The sequence below is a fragment of the Phytophthora sojae genome (assembly GCF_000149755.1).
Source record: "Phytophthora sojae unplaced genomic scaffold PHYSOscaffold_23, whole genome shotgun sequence".
Lineage (NCBI taxonomy): Eukaryota > Oomycota > Peronosporomycetes > Peronosporales > Peronosporaceae > Phytophthora > Phytophthora sojae.
In genome coordinates this window covers 1-16,295 of record NW_009258137.1, presented here as the reverse complement: position 1 = coordinate 16,295, position 16,295 = coordinate 1, and the positions used below count along the sequence as shown (strand labels likewise).

Sequence of the window (16,295 nt, the reverse complement as noted above, 5' to 3'; positions counted from 1 at the left end):
CGACGAGCGCCGCAGCAGCCGATGGCGGTGCAGCAGCAGGTCCGTCTTGGCGCCCGCCGTCTTGCCGGCGTGGGGCGCGTGCGTCGTGGTCTTGGGGCCTCGCATGGGGCGGCCGCTCTAAAGGTTTTCTGTCTGCTGAAAACTGCGGCCGTACCCGATTTGCGGTACAACACGCGCTCCCGTGTTCTGCACACCAAATGTAGCCACCTGGACACTTCCGACACCTCCGACCTCCGACACCGATGTCGTCGCTGGCGGCGGCGCAGGCCGACGGCTACTACTACCCGGCCGAGTGGCGGCCCGAGCATGGCTCGCTCAACCAGTTCCACGGGTCGCACCCGCTGGGCAAGCGCGCCAAGCGCCTGGCGAGCGACGGCGAGCTCGTGGTGCGCTTCGAGATGCCCTTCAGCGTCTGGTGCGCGCACTGCGACGTCCACATCGGCCGGGGCGTGCGCTTCAACGCGCGCAAGAGGAAGGCCGGCAGCTACTTCACGACGACGGTGTGGGAGTTCCGCATGAGCTGCGCCGGCTGCGGCGGCGAGATGGTCGTCCGAACGGACCCGCGGGCGCGGGGCTACGAGCTCGTGAGCGGCGTCAGGGAGAAGGCGGAGGCGGCGGACGCCCAGGAGACGCAGACGGAGCGCCTCAACGACCCGGAGCTGGCCGTCAAGCTGCAGAGCGACCCCTTCTTCAGACTCGAGCACGAGAACGAAGACAAGCGGGCGGCCAAGAGGCGCGCGCGCGGGCTCGAGGCGCTCGTGGAGCTGCAGGACGCCCAGTTCAAGGACGACTACGCCAGCAACGCGGCGCTGCGGGCGCAGTTCAGGGGCAAGAAGAAGCAGCGCAGGAGCAGGGAGCAGGAGGCCAAGCGCCTGGGGCTCGGCATCCCGCTGCTGGACGTGCATCCGGACGACGTGCTGGCGTCGAGGGCAGTCGTGTTCAAGGACATCCCGCAGAAGCGGCGGCCGTCGAGTCGGCGGTCAGAGCCGTCCAAGTCGCGACGCAGTATCAGCTCGAGGGACTCTGCTGCTTCAGCTGTGAGAGACTCTAGCCCACTCTCGGCGAGAGTGGACTCGTTCCAGCACTTTGGCGACCCTGTGGGCTCCCAGTTGCAGCGTCTGAGGGCGGCCAAACATCGAGCGGCGAAGACGCGGCCACCGCCTCGCAAGTGAATGTGTCAGTCTAACGTTACCGGTATTCCATCATACATTGATGCACGCAGCCCTCTGGTAGCTGCTGTATGAGCCGCTCTTCCAACTCAAAAGGAACAAAAAGTGCATTCAATCTCCATCATTATCAAATAATAAATGTAGTGGTAGCTGGATAGTCTCCACCTCACTCGAGCGCCGCACAGAGGCGCGGGACGTCGCTGCAGAGCACAGCGAGAGACTTGAAGGCGCGGTCTTCGTCGCCCTGCCACACCTGCAGACACTCCTGGGCGGTGCCCACCATTTCGCTCGAGTAGTTGGCGTCCTCGCTGTACGCGCAGTACGCCAGCAGCACGCGCACGATGCCCCTCTTCTCGCTCTCGCCGGCGTCTGCCGCGTGCTCGTCCACGTCGCCCGTGATGGCCTCGAAGTTGTCGTGCTTGCCGCTGAGGATGTACTCCTCCACGTGCATCGACGTGTCCGAGATGCTCGAGGCGAGCTGCAGCAGTCGCTCGCCCTCCGTCTGGCTCGTGCCGCCCTCCGCTTGGTTGCCGTCCAGCTCGGCGTAGAACGCGCGGTCCTCCTCCAGCTTGGGGAGCAGCTCGTACTCGTCGTCCAGATCGCTCAGCTGGTCGGTGGCGTCTGTGGCGCACGAGGCCTCGCCATCGTCTTCCTCCGTCGAGCTGTTGTTGTTGTTGTTGTTGTCGCCGTCCTCCGGCGCGTCGCTCTGCTCTGCGTCTGCAGCCTTCAGCGCCTCCGCCGCCTCCAGCTTGGCGCTGTGCTGCAGCTCGCGGATCGTCCTCGTGGGCCGCGGCGCCGTCTCGAAGACCGCGTTGAACTCGTCGAACACGTCGTCGAAGTCCCGCGGCAGCGCGCGCGGCGGACTCGCGCTGGCGACGAACTTCTTGGCGATGAACACGAGCGACGCGATGAGCGCCGCCCTCGCGCGGGCGGTGGCGGCCGCGGCCCAGCAGCTCATGACGGCCGTCGTCAGCGCCATCCTCGAGGACAGCGCGCGCAGCAGAGCGGCCTGCTGCGCCGCGCACCGCCGCTGCAGCGGGGACCCGCGGCGCTGGCGGCCCCGCAGCGCGCCCACCTGCGCGCGGACGATCGCGTACACGGCCTCGGAGCGGCTGTGCGCGCGGCAGACGGACGCCACGAGGAGGTTGCCCATGCTCGTCGCCGCCTTGGTCCAAGTGTATCAATGACGGCTAACTCAACCCAGGAATAGCAAGTTGAAGCGGGGCGCGCCCTTTCCGCGAATCACGGGGCGCGATTGGCCCAGCAAGCATTAGATGGCAATAAGCAACCACTTTGCCGGCTCGTCGAGCATGACCACGCCACTCCACCTTGTCTGTAAGCGCCATCTCGTCTTTGGCCGCGATGGTGCTGAAGTCCCCCATTGAGCGTCAACGTCGATCCATCGCTCCCAGCGTTCCAGCTCTTCGTCTTGTCTTCAAGCAGCCCCCCCCTCCCCGCTCCTCCGACTGCAATGATCCTCCTGCCAGCTGAAGCCCCACGTCGCGCTCAGCAGTGTCCTGAGGCAGGAGAGCCCGCCCGTCATGACGGCGTCGAAGCACGCGAAGCAGATCACGAGTTGCGAGCGCCTCCTTGGCTGCCAACTTGGCAGCGTCTAAATAGCCTAGACGAACGAGGTCGCCTTCGTCGCCCCGGAAAGCAGCAACGTCGTGCCTCTGCAGAAGCCCAGCCTGCTGCCATCCACCCAGTCGCTCGGCGGAATGCCTTCCACCACCCAGCACCAAGGCCGCTCTATGCAAAAGTGTTGACTAATCTGACCAACAAGCTGAAGTTACCGTGACATCAGGTCGCGGCTGCCGCCACATCACTCGCGCTTCGGCCGCCAGCCACACGCTCCCCCCGCCCCACTTCTCTCCCGGACATGACGGCGCAGGAGCTCAAGACCGCAGACGCGCGCGACGACGACGCTGGCGTCGCCTCGGCCGCTCCCGCTAAGGCCGACGCCGACGCCCCGTTCGTGTACGAGACGCCGGGATTCTTCGCCGAGGACTCGCGCGTGCCGCAGTGGGCGCAGAGCCTCGTGACTGACCTCTTCAGCTTCGTGACCATCCACTACAACGTCTGGGGCGTGCCCTTCCTGGTGCTTTTCTACTATCTCTACCGCATCGGCTACGGCTACGTGCCCGTGGCGCTCGTGGCGCTCTACCTGCCGTCCTTCCTGAGCGGCGCCCAGAAGACGGCCAAGGGCAACCCGTGGCCGGCCTTCCGCTCCGGCCGCATCTGGGGGCTCAGCGCCAAGTTCCTCGGGTACGGGCGCGAGAGTTATTGCTTCCTGCTGGGGTGCTGACTGTGTGTGTATGTGTGTGCGTGCTGCATGATGCCAGGATCAAGGTCATCCGCGAGCAGGAGCTGGATAGCAGCAAGAAGTACATCTTCGGCTTCCACCCGCACGGCATCATCGTGCTCTCGCGCGTCTCGACCTACGGCGGCAACTGGGAGAAGGTCTTCCCGGGCATCCCCACGCGAGGTGAGTGCAGCGAGAAAGGTGGGAGGGAGGGAGGGAGTGACTGACTGTTGTTGGCCTTGTTTGACTGCGCAGCGCTGGGCGCCTCGACCATGTTCTACGTGCCTCTCGGGCGCGAGCTGTGCCTGTGGCTCGGAGGCGTGGACGCCTCGCGGTCCACGGCCGACAAGGTGCTGAACGACGGCACCAGCATCGTCGTGTACCCGGGCGGCGTGCCCGAGATCTTCAAGACGGACCCCAACTCCAAGGTGAACGAGCTCGTGCTCAAGAAGCGCCTGGGCTTCGTCAAGCTGGCCATGCGCCACGGCGCCGAGCTCGTGCCGAGCTTCGTGTTCGGCGAAAAGTGGCTCTACAAGTGAGTCCCTATGCACTCGAGGAGAGAGGAGGGAGGAAGGGCCTAGAACTGACTGGTTTTGGCTATTTGTTTGTTGCAGCATGTGGAACCCGCCCCAGGGCGTGATCGACTTCTTCCGCAAGACGCTCAAGATCCCCATGATCATCTTCTGGGGCAAGTTCATGTGGATGCCCAAGCAGCCGCCCAAGGGCAAGCGCTTCGGAGTCGTCTACGGCAAGCCCATCCCCACCAAGCTCACGGCCAACCCCACGGAGGACGAGATCCGCGCCGTGCACGCGCAGTACGTGGCCGAGATCGAGCGCCTGTTCTCGCAGTACAAGAAGGACTTTGGCTACGACGACGATGAGACGCTGCTCATCAACTAACTACCGGTAGGCATCTACAGTAGGCGCTTTGACAGTATAGTTGCGTTCTCTTCTACAAGCAAACAGTGACCGAGCTATCCTAGAGCGAGTCGACGATGCTGTCGGCGTCGAACATCCGCAGCAGGTTGGCGTAGTTGGAGTCGTACTTGGGGCCCTCCCAGTAGATCTTGCGGCACACGCGGCAGACCCAAAACTCGGTCACAACTTCCAGCACGTTCGGGTGAATTTGGTCCTCGGTCTGCTTGCGCACGTAGTCGAGGTCGACGACGTCGAACCCCTTGGCGTTGCAGCGCGAGCAGCGCGACATCATCTCGTCCTTGACGAGCTTGAGCGCGAAGTGCGCCTTGATCTCCTGGAACTGCTGGAACGGGTCGTCGCTCGACACCACGAAGCACGCGCCGGCGTCTCGTCGGTTGGCCAACTTCTTGTCGCGAGTCAGCAGAATGCGCTGCTCGCACACGGACAGCGCCAGCAGCGCCGCCTTGTGGTCCTGGCTTGCAGTCTTCTTGGGGACGGAGTACGGGTCCCAGATGACGACGTCCATGCCGATAGTTCGCAGCCACTTGCCGACGCGCGCCACCATCGAGTCGGCCAGGAACTTGTACTCGCGGATCGGCTCCTGCCTTTTGCGTCCAGCTGTGGATGTCGTAGTAGTATTCAACGGAGCAGTTGGTTCCTCCTCCACGGACGTCGCTGCTTCGATGGCAGAAACGCCTCGTTGGATGTCCCCTGTGGCCTCGATATCGACCAGAGCGAAGTACGCCTTCGAGTTGAGCCACAGCAACGCTTCATGGGACCCCCCACCGCACACGAGCGACTCGACACACCGCAACGTGCTGCTGGCGAAAACCCGAATACGATGGCCGTCTTTCGCCGATTCCTCGGAAGCAGCACGTGCTGGGCGGTGGCCAAACGGAGGGATTGTGCCAGGCTCAAAACCGAAGTATTCGCAACACTCCGCCGGCGTCGCGAGCTTGATTCGTCGTCGGCTGACGCCACAGAGCGTTGCTAGCTGCGCAGTGTCCAACTTGCAATTCGCTTCGATGCAAGCGACGCATGGCTCCTCTGTCAACGCATCAAGGAACACGATATAGCAACCATTAGCACCGAGTACCTATCCCAGTCAAGTCAATCAATCCACCGGCCTCACCGTCGGCGAAGAAGCATATAGCGTTGACGGCTACGAACGCGGCTGGATGATCAGAGTCCTGCGACTGCTCCAGCAGACCCTTAACAGTGTGGGGGTCGAGAAATGTCAGCGCGGTATCCAGAATCTCGTGATTCGCCCCACCTCCAGTCTGTACCAGCTTGAACCCTCTCTCTTGATGTAGTCTCTTGCGCTCCTCCCAGTATCCTACGACGTCTTGCGGCGTTAGCAGGCTGGCGATGACGTTGCCGAAGCCTTCCCGCAGTTTGCTGTCGACCCAGTCTTGACGGTATTTATTCCGCAGCTCAATTGCCTCCAATGCTTCCTCGTTCCTCAGTGGGGACGGATAAACCAGCTCATGGATTTCAGCAGCTGTATGCTGCCAAGTTGGTAGCTCAGCATCCTCGTCCCTACGACTGCAAAGTTTCCCTTGTCAGTTTAAATTATTCACCCAGACAGACATCGAAGTATGTGATGCTTACAGTTTGTTGGTCATCTGAACCAGACAGCAAGCGTCTAAGGCGGCGTAAGTAAGCTGAGCTGGAGTTAGCGGACGCACATCCCAGTTCGACATTTGCATTCGCTGAGTAATTTTGAATACACAACCAGTAGTCAGTCTCTCAGCAAATTTTTGATACCGATTTCATTTAAACCAGACTCACCTTATCGAGAGGTCTACCCAAGATGTGGCTCGTTGCATTCGACAAGCTGTTGCCTACTGAGATTCCCAGCAACTTGGAGACGACCTCGTTCAGCTGTACCGAGTACAAAGTTGCTGCTAATGAGAGTGCTTCGAACAAACTCATCCCAATCTGACAGACATACCTCCAAAAACGGATCAATACGAATCAAACTGGAGCGCTCTGGGAAGGTCTGATGCAACACTACAATAGCGTTTTCGAGCACTATGGTCAGTATGGTAACATCTTCAAATTATGACACGGCTACTAGCTCTGTACCTTTCAAATCCGTGTCGAAGCCAAACCCAACTTTGAGAAGAAACGGGCAGGTGAATAAACGTCCAAGGAAACTATCAAACAAGAAGTCATTATCCTGGCACACGAACACCGGGTTAGTACGGTGATAGCCGTGCAGACAAACGTAGCCAGAGCCACGCACCTGCAGCGCCAGCAGATCGATAATAAACACGCGTGATGATGACGATATCTGCAGAATGCTTGCCACTGCGGTGGTCGTTGTCGAGCCAGTGGAGGCCGCGATCTTAGTCGACGTTGGCTTCCACTCCACATCCAGACCAATGATGCGATCCGCGTCGAACGTTGTGTTATTGGAGGCGTTGTCGACCGCACTGGTGTCTTCCCCGTGACCAAAAAAATACTCCATCATACCACGGAGTGATTCCTCCGTATCGCAAAAATCAATGGTGTCCTCCTCCAGCTCAAGGGCTAAACAGCCACTCAGGGCAGCTGCATTGGCAGAGTGCGAGAGACCATTCGCTCGCAGCGAACCTCGTTGCGCAACCATCTCCTCGACTTGGGACTCGAAATCGGCAATGTCGAGTATTTGCGCAAGTCGGGCAGCCCATTGAATCTCTCCAGCAGCCATCACGTGCTCGAACAACAGCTTCTGGAGAGATGCATCGTTTCCGGCGAAAGACAGCGCCATCTGCCAGCGCTGCCGTTCTATCAGCTTCATCAATCCGTCGTGACAGTACAAGAGATCTACAGAAAGCAAGAAGTAACAAACGGCATGTGAGCTAGCACACACTACTTTAGGATGCACCCGTGCGGTACACACCAATATCGGGGAAGTCTTCTTGTAGTCCAAACTTGTAGACAATACGGTGCGCCTACAACACAACGGTCGAGAGCAGGTGCTGTAAGAAAGTGATGTTGGGGTTTGGCTGACACCCGCATAGTCATCATCCTACTCAGCTGTACCCGCTTGACGTCCTGCGTCGCGATAGCTTCATGCACCAGTACTTTCGCTAGATCTGCACGTCGTTGCCAGAATGAGTACCGTAAGTTCGTCAGCACCTCACCAAACAATATCAATTAAACACAGTACGCTGAGCCCAAACCATTGCTGCGCCCAGGTCCTCCAAAAGTCTTGGCGAGTAGCTCTGCTGGAGACCAGTCCTTCGACTTGGCCATCGTCTTGATCGTTGACTCGAAAGACCACCCCACTGAGCTGAAAATGGTCAAGAGTTTGATCAACGCCGTGTATTTCTTCGAAGCGAGAAGGCTCTGGGCTGCCGCGCGAACTGCTTGTGCGTCAATGTCCGTAATAGCGAAGAGCTCCACCATCTCCACCACCAGCTTCTGGTCCTGCAACGCAAAGTATAAAGTATAAACAGTGAGAACAACATCGCAGCTGCTTCTACTGCAGCGCGCACAGGACGCGTACCACACACGCAGCGTCTCGCAGACCTCGCACGCAAAAGTCTCGCAGAGCTTCGTTCTGCTCTCCTTGGGCTCGGCAGCCTGTCAGCTGGCGGCCACTACTGTCTCCTGTGGTGAGTACCCGCAGGGCGTTGACTACCATGAAGGCCAGCGGCGCATTGGGCTGCGATCGCTTCTTCTTCTCCTTCTCATTCCTCACGTTTGGCTTGCTATTGGCGGCACCTGCGAGCGGCGGCTGCGTCTGTTCTGCCTCTGCCTCAGCTGCTGCTGCTGGCGCTTGCGTCTCTGCCCGTGGCTGGGCCAGACGCAGCACGACGAGCACCGCAAAGCCCCAGAAATCGCTCTCGCTGCCCGCGCTGAGCCCCGCGAACGTCTGCGCCAGCGTCGACTCGAGCTCCACGAACCTGTTGGAGACGCGCGGAGACGGAGCGCTCGCCCCGTAGAAGGCGTCGTGGATGCGACCCGCCCACCGAGACGCGACAGCCGCGTCCGCCGGCGCTCCGGAGCGCTGCGCAAAGAGCTCCGTCAGCTGCACTTGCAGTGCCATCATCTTGGCGCATTCAGCTTTGGCCTCAAGATGTACCAGCATTTGGGTACCATGATATCGAAATGATTACACACTTTGTTTTTATACTTTAGAGCGCTACAGCGGTTTAAGAGATACACCTTTATCTCTCCAAACATCTAAGAGAGAGATCTGTACGTGTGTCCGTAAGTCCGTGTGAAGCCCGTGACAACATAATAAGGTGGTCCACATAATCGTACCTAGGCTGCCGAGCGCAGCGAAGGCGGCACTTCCGATTTTGCTTACTAGCCGCGACGTGACGAGAGTGACGGCGTGTTCGGGGGGAACCTTCTTGTAATCGAGTGTACCCATTACATGAAGAGTGATGGGTGTCACTCTCCCGAGTACATGGTACATGGTACCAGTAGCTCCGCAAGCCAACCATTTGAGTTTGTGTGGGCTTTTGTATAGTTAACTTGTAGTTTGTATTACGACCAAGTTAACCTCTACCAAAATACAGTCTGTCTTATAACCTACTCCTTTGTAGCAAACCGTTCCCTTTGAGGCCGGGAACTGGTGAACTGCTGTTCACCTGGATAGTAATATCCGCACGCACTTCCTCTGTGCATTGTGCTGTGTGACCCCGTCACACTTGGTAGCACTTGTAGTCAATCCTACGCCTACGCGGGTAGATTGGTCTACCTGAATCCTCGGTGGCTCAGGTCTGTGAGCCACGATGGACCGAAGTGAGTTTCCTCACTTGACTGACTCGCAGTTCGAGTCGGTGCGGAAGATGGCGGGCATCTTCGGAAGAGATGCCCTCCGGAGCTTGGCGGCGGCGACGCCAGCCGAGCAGGTCGAGCGGGTGAGCGCGTTTGACGAGTACGAACGCGGGCTCATCGCTCATGTGCAGGGAAACCTGCTGGCTCAGATGAGTGAGCCCAATCGGGTGCAGCCTAAGCCTCTGCGGCTAGCTGTGCCTCCGTTCGAAGGGAAGGAAGGTGAGAACCTTCACTTCTGGATCCGGGAGACCGAGATCGCAATGAGCGCAGGTCTCATCTCGGCCGAGAACCTTCGAGTCGCCTTCGCGCTCTCCAATCTTGGCGGACGTGCCAGGACTTGGGCGTATACGCGCGAAGTGATGTCGCCTGGATGTTTCACATCCTGGGCTCAGCTGTGTGAGCAGCTTCGAGCCGCTTTTCTCCCGGCGAACAACGAGTTCCGCCAGCGCTCGCGCTTCCTTGCCTGCAAACAAGGGGGGCACGAGCTGTACGCGTACGTACAGGAGATGCGCACGTTGGCAACCTCGCTGGTGGGGAACCCACTGTCGGAAGACGTCAAGATGACAGTCTTCGTGGACGGCCTGAAGGTCGGTCCTGCGCGCACGCAGTTGTTCCGCGTGCGCACCGCCACTATGGAGGAGGCGATCCAAGTCGCCCTCCAGGAAGAGTACAGCCACAAGCAGGCTGGTGCTCTGGCTGTTGTACAGCCTGTGGTCACTGACAGCGAACCAGAACCCATGGATCTGAGTTCGGCTGAGCAGTACTCAGCCCGCTGCTACGGCTGCGGCGGACTAGGACACTATCAACGTGTCTGCCCATCGCCTGGGTCTGGGAAGAAGACCTACCCGAAGACCAGAGGGTCAAGGGGACGCCGACGCCATGCACCGTCAGGTGCTCAAGGGGGACACAACCACCAGTAAGGACGAGGGCTTTGCTGGGGTTGGCCCGAGTCTTTGTGATGGGTGTACGGAAGGCGTACACCACAGAGACCCGGGGTCCCTTGCGAGCACTGACGCTCGCATTGGTGAAGGACAACGGTGGGTTGTCGGTAGTACACGTGAGTGTGCGGGGGTAATGGTATCCCTAGACATGATTGAGTCTGGGACGTCGCGTGGATGTTCGCACGTCGCCAGATGTGTCGGTTGGAATAACGACACAAGTGCCGAGACTCTGCGAGAGAGTCTAAGCACAAGGTCAGGTCTCATTGACTGAGGCTGGGCCGAAGAAGAACCTTGGGGTCCGCTGTGACCCTGGCTGCCGCGCTCGAGGGCGCTGACAGCAATGGAACCGCACATGGTCCCGGACATGGAACCGTACATCGTCCCGGACATCGTGCCGAAGCCGGCCCTGGGCTTGGAACCGTATATGCCCTCGTCTTGAGCAAGTATGACTTGACCCTGCGTGCGCCGTGCAAGCTGCACAGGCTCTCGGTCGAGTAGCGCGACAACGCCTTGAGGCTAAGTCGGCCCTCTGTGTCTGACAGAGCATTGGTGAGTCATGTTCCCACCTCTGGACAGACCCAAGGGCGTCCGATGGGACCGCCAGGGCGCTGGATGCGTCCGACAAGACGAAGAAGAAGAAGGGAGGCATCATTGACATGCTGATCTCCATGAAGAAGGTGCAGTGTATCTGCAACCGAGGGCTGTTATGCCTGGTCTGGGGAGCTGCCTCAACAAGCAACTCCAGTGCTGAGAGTCATTGCTCGGCATGAGCATTGACAAGGGTGGTGTTCGATGACACCACCAGGTGGGTAACCAAGGACCACTGACTAGCGGGTAACTTAGTTCCGCACAGAGCATGTAATGCTGAGGAGGCCGCTCAAGGCACCTCCGGCGTGGGTAACCAAGTACCACGGACGGTCGCCCAGACCTTAACTGAAGAGGAACGCGCTACACGCGCTTCCTGTGTGAGTAACCCAGTTCCACACCAGGCCACTCAGACCTAAACTGATGAGGAAGGTGCACGATGCACTTCCTGTGTGGGTAACATAGTTCCACACGCGTCACTCAGACGGTAACGGATTGTGAAGTCGCATGATGCGATTTCTGTGTGGGTAACGTAGTTCCACACGATGCCGTAAGGCTCCGCATGAGCCGGAAGGAGTCGCTCGAAGCGACTTCAGCGTGGGTAACTTAGTTCCACGCACGGTCAGTATGACCAAGACTAGTGATCAGGTCACTTGAGTCTCCTCGCGTGTGGTGGATGACCACACGGAGTTTAAGAGGCTCGTGACACCGTCACGATGTCATAGCCGCACGGTCCTCTTGAAGGTGCCGCGCGGCTTTGATTTTAAGCGGGGGAGGAGTACTTCCTTCCTCCAAGGGCTTGGCACCCGGTCATCATGGATGACGTTCGACTGGGTGTCGACCAGCGCAGCTGTGGCCATGCGCACAGAAGACGTGGCTTGGGTACACGACGTACCTGCGGCGATGCATGTTGCGTCGCCGCCGACTCGGCGAGCATGGTCGATCACGACTGGAACGTGTCTGCCGGAGGGCTACACCTCAATGACCACATGCAGGAGCATGCTCGGTCTGAAGGCAAAGGCCGCTGCGCGGCAGGGATCGTTGGTACGGTCTGTCGCGCCTAGCACTGTGCGGCGTTGGGACAACAAGTGTCCATGACTCGGTGCCGAGATGGCTGAGTCTGAGTATGCGTGCATGCCATGTAGCTACTCTGAATGCAGGACAAGCCGTACGCTGTCATGGGTGTCATTGCCCGAAGACATGGGTAACAGAGTAACACGTCAAGTCACGCAGACTCAAACTGCATCCAGGCTGGTAGATGCCAAGCCCTGGTCGACGTTGTTGACCCAGAGCCAAAGAAGGGTAGCTGCCCGTGCCACCGGAGTCTGCTGGCACGGTGACTCGGTGCTGCAGGGCGGCGCGAGGATAGGCGGCCGGCTGGCGCCTGACCCGCCGGGGCTCAAATCGTAAGTGGGGGAGGGGATCGGAAGTGCCCTTCCTCCCGAGGTCTCTGGCATGAGACTTGCTTCGTCGTAGAAGCCAGTGTAGTGGCTGCATGGTGTAGCCACTCACGAAGTATTGCACGAAGGTGCTGGACCTGATGCATCGCTGCTCAGGTCCCATGGTCATGGTGACCGATGGCCAGCAACCTTGGCAGCGGCTACTGTCGCTGCTGGGCCGAAGATGGCGCGCGCATTCGCTGCTGGAAGGCTGCCTCTGTCAGGCAAAGACATGGCAGGCAGTCTGCGGCTTGGTCCGCGGACGATGGCATGTGTACATACGCAACACCATGCCGCAGCGTGATGCTGTTGCAACACTGGACGCGGTACGTCTACCGGCCAGGTAGCCATCAGCACCACGCCAAAGCTCCAGGCTGTTGCTACGCTGGGCGCGGCACGTCTGCCGGCCAGGTAGCTATCAGTCCCGAGCATGGGTGTTGCCCACGAGGGGAGAACCCGAACGTGTTGCCTTTGCAGACATTCACAGTTGGCGCGGCACATACCGCACCTGTAAGGCGCGAAGCCATACGCGTGCACGTGGCACTTACTACATGTGAGATAGTCGCGGTGCGTGACGCTCACTGTGCGCGTGGCACTTGGTGTACGCGAGGTACCCCTAGTGCACGCGACACTACTTGTGCACGTGGCACTTGAGGTGCGCGAGGCACTTATGGCAGTCGTGGTACGTGCCATACACGACGTGCCTTTGGTGTATGAGGTGGTGCCCTCGTACACCTTGAGGTCCTGTATGGACTGTGTGCCATGCGGTCTTGCACGCACACCGACCTGGTGTTGGTCGCCGCGACGCAGGATGCGATCGCCGGTGACGGAGGGCAATACACCCCACACCACGATGAAGTACCCTTGCGGTACCCTGGTGTCAAAGGAAGACACCTTAGCGTCGGCGACGTGATGGCCGTGACGCGCTGCAGGGCTTTAGACAAGTCCGCCGGGTTGCTCTGTATGATGAGCGGCTTGCTGGAAGCAGCCATGGTCGCTCAAGCAAACACGACGTTGAAGCCTGACGCTTCATGGCTGTGGTCAGCGCTTGACCATAGCCCATGGGTCGAGCCGACGTATTCGGCCGACCGGCACACCGTGCTGTGACGAGCGGGGCCCTGTCGGGCCGCTGTCATGACCGGAGATGAGCAGCACAGCTCTCTCCATGGTTACGCTACGCGCTGACAGGAAAGGTGCTGTCCCTCGCGGGAGGCACTGCAGCACGAACGTGCCAGCGGGGCCCGAGGGCCATGCGACGCCAACTGCTGGTTGTCTACGAGGGACACCGCGAGTTTGGAGGCACATGCATCCCGTGCCGAGGCACTCTGCGCCTGCTAGCGCTGTGAATACGGCCACTAAACGCGTCGGCTTCGCGACCAACATCGCCGAGGGCAGGGGGGTTCCGCGCGGGGTGCCCGCTGCAGGCACAAGTCACTGTGGGCGTGACGATGAGGCGCGCCAGCCTTGCGGCGGCAGCGCCCGAGAATCCGACCTTTGGGTGTTCGGATTCTCTCGAAGCTGATTGGAGAATCAGATGTGATTCTCAGATAAGTGGGGGAGGATGTAACGGGGTACAATCAAGTGTACCCATTACATGAAGAGTGACGGGTGTCACTCTCCCGAGTACATGGTACATGGTACCAGTAGCTCCGCAAGCCAACCATTTGAGTTTGTGTGGGCTTTTGTATAGTTAACTTGTAGTTTGTATTACGACCAAGTTAACCTCTACCAAAATACAGTCTGTCTTATAACCTACTCCTTTGTAGCAAACCGTTCCCTTTGAGGCCGGGAACTGGTGAACTGCTGTTCACCTGGATAGTAATATCCGCACGCACTTCCTCTGTGCATTGTGCTGTGTGACCCCGTCACACTTGGTAGCACTTGTAGTCAATCCTACGCCTACGCGGGTAGATTGGTCTACCTGAATCCTCGGTGGCTCAGGTCTGTGAGCCACGATGGACCGAAGTGAGTTTCCTCACTTGACTGACTCGCAGTTCGAGTCGGTGCGGAAGATGGCGGGCATCTTCGGAAGAGATGCCCTCCGGAGCTTGGCGGCGGCGACGCCAGCCGAGCAGGTCGAGCGGGTGAGCGCGTTTGACGAGTACGAACGCGGGCTCATCGCTCATGTGCAGGGAAACCTGCTGGCTCAGATGAGTGAGCCCAAACGGGTGCAGCCTAAGCCTCTGCGGCTAGCTGTGCCTCCGTTCGAAGGGAAGGAAGGTGAGAACCTTCACTTCTGGATCCGGGAGACCGAGATCGCAATGAGCGCAGGTCTCATCTCGGCCGAGAACCTTCGAGTCGCCTTCGCGCTCTCCAATCTTGGCGGACGTGCCAGGACTTGGGCGTATACGCGCGAAGCGATGTCGCCTGGATGTTTCACATCCTGGGCTCAGCTGTGTGAGCAGCTTCGAGCCGCTTTTCTCCCGGCGAACAACGAGTTCCGCCAGCGCTCGCGCTTCCTTGCCTGCAAACAAGGGGAGCACGAGCTGTACGCGTACGTACACGTTGGCAACCTCGCTGGTGGGGAACCCACTGTCGGAAGACGTCAAGATGACAGTCTTCGTGGACGGCCTGAAGGTCGGTCCTGTGCGCACGCAGTTGTTCCGTGTGCGCACCGCCACTATGGAGGAGGCGATCCAAGTCGCCCTCCAGGAAGAGTACAGCCACAAGCAGGCTGGTGCTCTGGCTGTTGTACAGCCTGTGGTCACTGACAGCGAACCAGAACCCATGGATCTGAGTTCGGCTGAGCAGTACTCAGCCCGCTGCTACGGCTGCGGCGGACTAGGACACTATCAACGTGTCTGCCCATCGCCTGGGTCTGGGAAGAAGACCTACCCGAAGACCAGAGGGTCAAGGGGACGCCGACGCCATGCACCGTCAGGTGCTCAAGGGGGACACAACCACCAGTAAGGACGAGGGCTTTGCTGGGGTTGGCCCGAGTCTTTGTGATGGGTGTACGGAAGGCGTACACCACAGAGACCCGGGGTCCCTTGCGAGCACTGACGCTCGCATTGGTGAAGGACAACGGTGGGTTGTCGGTAGTACACGTGAGTGTGCGGGGGTAATGGTATCCCTAGACATGATTGAGTCTGGGACGTCGCGTGGATGTTCGCACGTCGCCAGATGTGTCGGTTGGAATAACGACACAAGTGCCGAGACTCTGCGAGAGAGTCTAAGCACAAGGTCAGGTCTCATTGACTGAGGCTGGGCCGAAGAAGAACCTTGGGGTCCGCTGTGACCCTGGCTGCCGCGCTCGAGGGCGCTGACAGCAATGGAACCGCACATGGTCCCGGACATGGAACCGTACATCGTCCCGGACATCGTGCCGAAGCCGGCCCTGGGCATGGAACCGTATATGCCCTCGTCTTGAGCAAGTATGACTTGGCCCTGCGTGCGCCGTGCAAGCTGCACAGGCTCTCGGTCGAGTAGCGCGACAACGCCTTGAGGCTAAGTCGGCCCTCTGTGTCTGACAGAGCATTGGTGAGTCATGTTCCCACCTCTGGACAGACCCAAGGGCGTCCGATGGGACCGCCAGGGCGCTGGATGCGTCCGACAAGACGAAGAAGAAGAAGGGAGGCATCATTGACATGCTGATCTCCATGAAGAATGTGCAGTGTATCTGCAACCGAGGGCTGTTATGCCTGGTCTGGGGAGCTGCCTCAACAAGCAACTCCAGTGCTGAGAGTCATTGCTCGGCATGAGCATTGACAAGGGTGGTGTTCGATGACACCACCAGGTGGGTAACCAAGGACCACTGACTAGCGGGTAACTTAGTTCCGCACAGAGCATGTAATGCTGAGGAGGCCGCTCAAGGCACCTCCGGCGTGGGTAACCAAGTACCACGGACGGTCGCCCAGACCTTAACTGAAGAGGAACGCGCTACACGCGCTTCCTGTGTGAGTAACCCAGTTCCACACCAGGCCACTCAGACCTAAACTGATGAGGAAGGTGCACGATGCACTTCCTGTGTGGGTAACATAGTTCCACACGCGTCACTCAGACGGTAACGGATTGTGAAGTCGCATGATGCGATTTCTGTGTGGGTAACGTAGTTCCACACGATGCCGTAAGGCTCCGCATGAGCCGGAAGGAGTCGCTCGAAGCGACTTCAGCCTGGGTAACTTAGTTCCACGCACGGTCAGTATGACCAAGACTAGTGATC

General features: G+C 59.3%; 5 protein-coding genes across 5 annotated transcripts; 3 read left to right on the top strand and 2 right to left on the bottom strand.

The window, feature by feature from the left end:
- Window positions 1–242: 242 nt before the first annotated feature.
- Window positions 243–1,172, top strand: PHYSODRAFT_320248 (hypothetical protein; the record flags this gene model as incomplete). Its single annotated transcript, XM_009541373.1, has 1 exon — window positions 243–1,172. The coding sequence occupies one exon, from the start codon at window positions 243–245 to the stop codon at window positions 1,170–1,172; it is 930 nt and encodes a 309-aa protein (XP_009539668.1).
- A 163-nt stretch (window positions 1,173–1,335) lies between these two features.
- On the bottom strand, window positions 1,336–2,322 carry PHYSODRAFT_535595 (hypothetical protein; the record flags this gene model as incomplete). Its single annotated transcript, XM_009541372.1, has 1 exon — window positions 1,336–2,322. One exon carries the CDS (start codon window positions 2,320–2,322, stop codon window positions 1,336–1,338), a length of 987 nt encoding a protein of 328 aa, XP_009539667.1.
- A 1,390-nt stretch (window positions 2,323–3,712) lies between these two features.
- PHYSODRAFT_356224 (hypothetical protein) lies at window positions 3,713–4,583 on the top strand. Its single transcript, XM_009541371.1, has 2 exons — window positions 3,713–4,006; window positions 4,086–4,583. Exons 1-2 carry the CDS (start codon window positions 3,744–3,746, stop codon window positions 4,369–4,371), a joined length of 549 nt encoding a protein of 182 aa, XP_009539666.1. The 5' UTR covers window positions 3,713–3,743; the 3' UTR covers window positions 4,372–4,583.
- Window positions 4,584–7,533: 2,950 nt separating this feature from the next.
- On the bottom strand, window positions 7,534–8,428 carry PHYSODRAFT_535574 (hypothetical protein; the record flags this gene model as incomplete). The annotated part of the gene is made up of 3 exons (XM_009541370.1): window positions 7,534–7,806; window positions 7,886–8,142; window positions 8,188–8,428. The coding sequence occupies 3 exons, from the start codon at window positions 8,426–8,428 to the stop codon at window positions 7,534–7,536; spliced, it is 771 nt and encodes a 256-aa protein (XP_009539665.1).
- A 2,021-nt stretch (window positions 8,429–10,449) lies between these two features.
- Window positions 10,450–13,240, top strand: PHYSODRAFT_342899 (hypothetical protein; the record flags this gene model as incomplete). Its single annotated transcript, XM_009541369.1, has 6 exons — window positions 10,450–10,529; window positions 10,714–10,786; window positions 11,385–11,738; window positions 12,199–12,459; window positions 12,696–12,815; window positions 12,875–13,240. 6 exons carry the CDS (start codon window positions 10,450–10,452, stop codon window positions 13,238–13,240), a joined length of 1,254 nt encoding a protein of 417 aa, XP_009539664.1.
- Window positions 13,241–16,295: the final 3,055 nt, after the last annotated feature.

Coding starts and splice junctions, on each gene's coding strand:
- PHYSODRAFT_356224 (XM_009541371.1), top strand. CDS start 3,744: ATGTTCTACGTGCCTCTCGGGCGCGAGCTGTGCCTGTGGCTCGGAGGC. Junction 4,007..4,085: donor GGCGAAAAGTGGCTCTACAA/GTGAGTCCCTAT, acceptor TGTTTGTTGCAG/CATGTGGAACCCGCCCCAGG.